General features: G+C 39.1%; 1 protein-coding gene across 3 annotated transcripts in view; it reads left to right on the forward strand.

Annotated features, from left to right (window-relative positions):
- LOC106456209 (uncharacterized protein C14orf132) overlaps window positions 1-3,420 on the forward strand; it is a 24,117-nt gene extending 20,697 nt beyond the window's left edge. For all 3 annotated transcript variants that reach the window (XR_001290371.1, XR_001290372.1, XM_013910792.1), the window contains exon 2: window positions 2,551-3,420. Coding sequence is in view for 1 of the 3 variants with exons in the window: in XM_013910792.1 (XP_013766246.1) it covers window positions 2,551-2,769 (219 nt within the window). In the remaining 2 variants the exon portion in view is untranslated. The remainder of the gene's footprint in view (window positions 1-2,550) is intronic.
- Window positions 3,421-3,899: the final 479 nt, after the last annotated feature.

Below are 3,899 nucleotides of genomic sequence, written 5' to 3' on the forward strand. Positions count from 1 at the left end.
GGTTCAATATTTTTTCGATACAAAAAAAAGTTCATGCCTTTTTAATTTGTCATTTATTAAAATTATAAATATATATTTTAACTCAAAAGTACAGTTTTTAAATTTAATGTTGCTGAAACAACAAAATAAAAAACAAAAAAATCTATCTAATCGAGAAATCACTCATCTTTGGAAAAGAGTCGAGCGCAGATCCACTGAGCTCTCAACACAGACAGCATCGTCAGAAGAAAAGTTGATAAAATAAATAAAACAATTTGTATTGTTCGATACATATGTGTATCGAACCGAAAGCACTGTATCGAACGGTTCAGTATCGATATGAGTATCGTTGCACCCCTGTTATATATGTATATGGTTAGATTTTCTGTATGATTAGACTGCATGTTGCTTGCTTTATGATAAATTTCTCCAAACCTGCATTCACTTGTGAAAAATCCCAGGAGGCAGTTTTAATTAAATATAGATATTAGATGGCGTCTGTGGGCACTCACAAAGTTTTCTCATAAATTATGCTGCCACATCTTAATGGTTGCAATGTTTTAAATTCTTCCTTTTTTTCAAGGACGGTATGAAAACATGTAGCTGCTTTTGGATAAGATGAGACAACTGGGAATGAACGATCGTGTATATTGGAAAACATCATCATACTGTACATACGCTGGATTTAATATGTACACTACAAGCTCTGCGATCTGCTTGGCTGGGACATGTAGCCTAAGCTCTGCTTGATCCCCGTGTGATCAGTGGATTTTTATGCATTGAAATCGAGGATTAGCTGTTTTATACATCATTATGTTCAATATTTGTGCCTGAATCTGGATTTGTTTGGCAGTTTTTTGTCTTTGTGCCCAATAGCTGGTCAAAGAGTGATGAGATACAAAGATAGTTCATGCCAAAAACTAAAATAAAACCAAACACACATTAAATCTTGTGTACTTTATCTGGTGTGAAGACAGAAGAAGTCTTACTAGTTAAAACTAGCAAGCATTTGAACCATGTTCTCATGTCATGCTTCAAATGACTCTTTGCTCATTCCTCAAAATTAGCGTTTAAACTTCACAAAGGTAAAAATATCCGCTCCCTTGTACAGAAAGCATATTCACTAAACTCAGCTAGAGTTCTCTTGTAAATATTCAGTGATAACGAAGTGAGTTCTTAAAAACAAAAAAACAAAAACGTCTGTATGAGTGAAATTTGCCCTGAAGTCACATCTGGAGTTAGGTCGTAGAGAGGGTAGATGGGGACATAAACGCTGCCTGAGAAGCTCTTGGGGTCAAACTGAACCTGATGTTTGAAACATCCCAGAGCCATAGCTGTGTTCACAGTCACAAAGGTCTGACCTCAGCTGCAGTCACAATGACGCAGCGTCAGAAACATTTGTTCATCGGATGAACGTGACATTTGAAGAGCTACATTCAAATCATCCGTCCCCTATTCCAGTGGGGGTGATCGCAGTGATCAGAAATAAATAACAAACTAATGAGTATAGATAAGAAGTAATGTTTAGTTCTTAAAAATATACTATTGATCAAATAAATGAACATTTCCAGACACAGTCAGATCCGACTCACCTTTTTTGGACAGTCAAGTTTGAACATTATGTTGCTCAGCAATCACAGAACGGCTCCTTAACATGCCTAAATACCTACAAGTCCAAGGGTCAAACTCAGCTGAACTTTTCATCTGTCAGGGTGAAAACTAGAATTATTAATGGTCACTGGGCTGTCTGTTTGTATCGCAGACTGTGCAGTCTCTGCTTTAAGAGTATAAGACACCCTGTGTGGTTGTGTTTGGGTGTTCTGGTGAGTTTGTGAGAAACGTTACAGCGGATTACGCCGACGCATCCTGAGTTTCAACCTCGTGTGCGTGTGTGTCACACCTCCGGGATGAATAGTGACAGCAACATAACCTAAGCAAGTGGCTAAAACTTGAGGTGGCTTGGACCTCATGCGTGTAAATGTGTGCGTAGGGCTGGAAGAAGAGCGTAAACATACATGAGCGTGTGCTCGTATTTCTACGAATACTGGCTGCATCTCTTTCCTGTCTGATGGGATAATATGAAAGCCCACAGAGGACAAACACCTCCACCTGAGACTAAAAATGGGATTCATTTTGCGCCTTGTTTGCTTTCTGATTTTCTCTTTCATCCTCTTTGTGTTTGCCTCTGCAGCTTTTAGTAACGTGAAGCATGTGACGGACTGTTAATCCGTCTGAGAATTAATCCCTTTGAGATGCTGCGTTCTCGTCACTGTACGCTAGCTCTCCTGAGACCAGGAGCAGCTGTTTGTTTAACCTGAACAGAAAATATCATTTTCCAGTTGTGCCTTTCATCACTCTATTATTTATGTTGTACTGAAAACGGTGCTCACTTGCAATATTTTTCATTTTTATATCACCAATTCATCACTACATTGTAGGTTAAAGACCTTAAAATATTGCGTACCAGATTAAAACCCTATTTAATCGCATATTTCAGCTTGTCATTCGTTTTGTTGCACCTGACTTTATTAATCACCCAGTTTTGTTTTTCTTTCTCTACTTGCCTGGCAGCAATTCCCGGCTGTGAGCGGGGCCTTCATGGATTCTCCGTACAACGGCAACACGTCCTTGCAGACGTCTACGTCCAACCTCAACGCCGGCTATTCGCGGCCCTCGGAAGCCGAGGATGACGGCAAAGTGTCCAGTGACACCATTTGGCTGTGGATTGCTGTCCTGGCAACAATTGGCAACATAGTGGTGGTGGCTGTGGTTTGTGCCTGTGCCTTCTGACAAAGTAGAAGAGTGGAACAAAAAAATTCTGCTGCTGTCGGACATGGCAACTCTTGTATATTTTGAAAATATACTTTCTCTAGAAATGTGGTAAAATAGCCTTACTTTAAGACTGATCCCATGGATTATTTTTCTTTTAAATATAAGCATCAGTTTGAATTTTGCAGAGGAATTTGCATGGGAGTCTTTATTCCCACAGCCCCGTCACCCCACTCCTTTTTCAAAACGTAAAATCAGCGATCATATTGAAATAATTAGCTCACAGAATCTTTCTTTTAATTTGTACAGTTCAACAACCACAAAAGGAAAGCAACAATTAAGGTTGTGATGTATGTTGGTACAGAAGTTCACTTTAACGTAAAATGTGACGAAATGGCTCATTGGCCAAACTCAGATGACGTGCATGTACATCACGTAGTTTGTTACACGATGCAAGAACTTTTCCCTTTTTTTTTAAATTTCCAAAGTGAAAACTACATATTACAGTTAAAAACAGACCTTTGTTCCCTTATGCAATGCACAGATTTAAAGACATTTCTGCTGTTACCCTTGTTCTGCCTGTTTCTAGAATGCTTCATTTGAGAGCACTATCATAATTCATTGGTTTCCTTTGTGTGTAACCTGTTTAATATGCATTAAAACCATGGCTATGACTCAGTTTTAATCCTGTGCACTTCTTTGTAAACAATTCTGATTGTTAAAGGCCACAGAAACTTGTCCTCGGGCTCGCCCTTTAAAGCTGAAGGACTAAAAGTGTCACAGCGATGTTTATTTTAGCCTCCGTGCAAACAGTGTATTAGCATTTTCTACTAGGCACTGCTACCTGAGCAAAATAGGAAATTTATTATTTATGAGTTATTTATTTTGGACTCTGGACAGAATAAAAGCTATGGTCCTAAAATTGTAGTAATATGCTTGCACGGGTCAGTTATTACGTAAACTGATTTTGAGCTGGTTACTCTGCAGGCTCAGCAGAGGTCAGCGTCACAACCACAAAGGATTAGATAAGATCAAGAGCCTGATCTCTTACGGGGACCAGAAGCCAGAAGGAGGTCAACTGTTTGAAGCTTCACACTGATGAGTTAATGGTCAGAGGTTTGAGCAACCAGTGCACCGATGAGTTTTTATTT

This window comes from Pundamilia nyererei, unplaced genomic scaffold, assembly GCF_000239375.1.
Source record: "Pundamilia nyererei isolate P.nyererei 1_Seehausen unplaced genomic scaffold, PunNye1.0 scaffold00003, whole genome shotgun sequence".
Lineage (NCBI taxonomy): Eukaryota > Metazoa > Chordata > Actinopteri > Cichliformes > Cichlidae > Pundamilia > Pundamilia nyererei.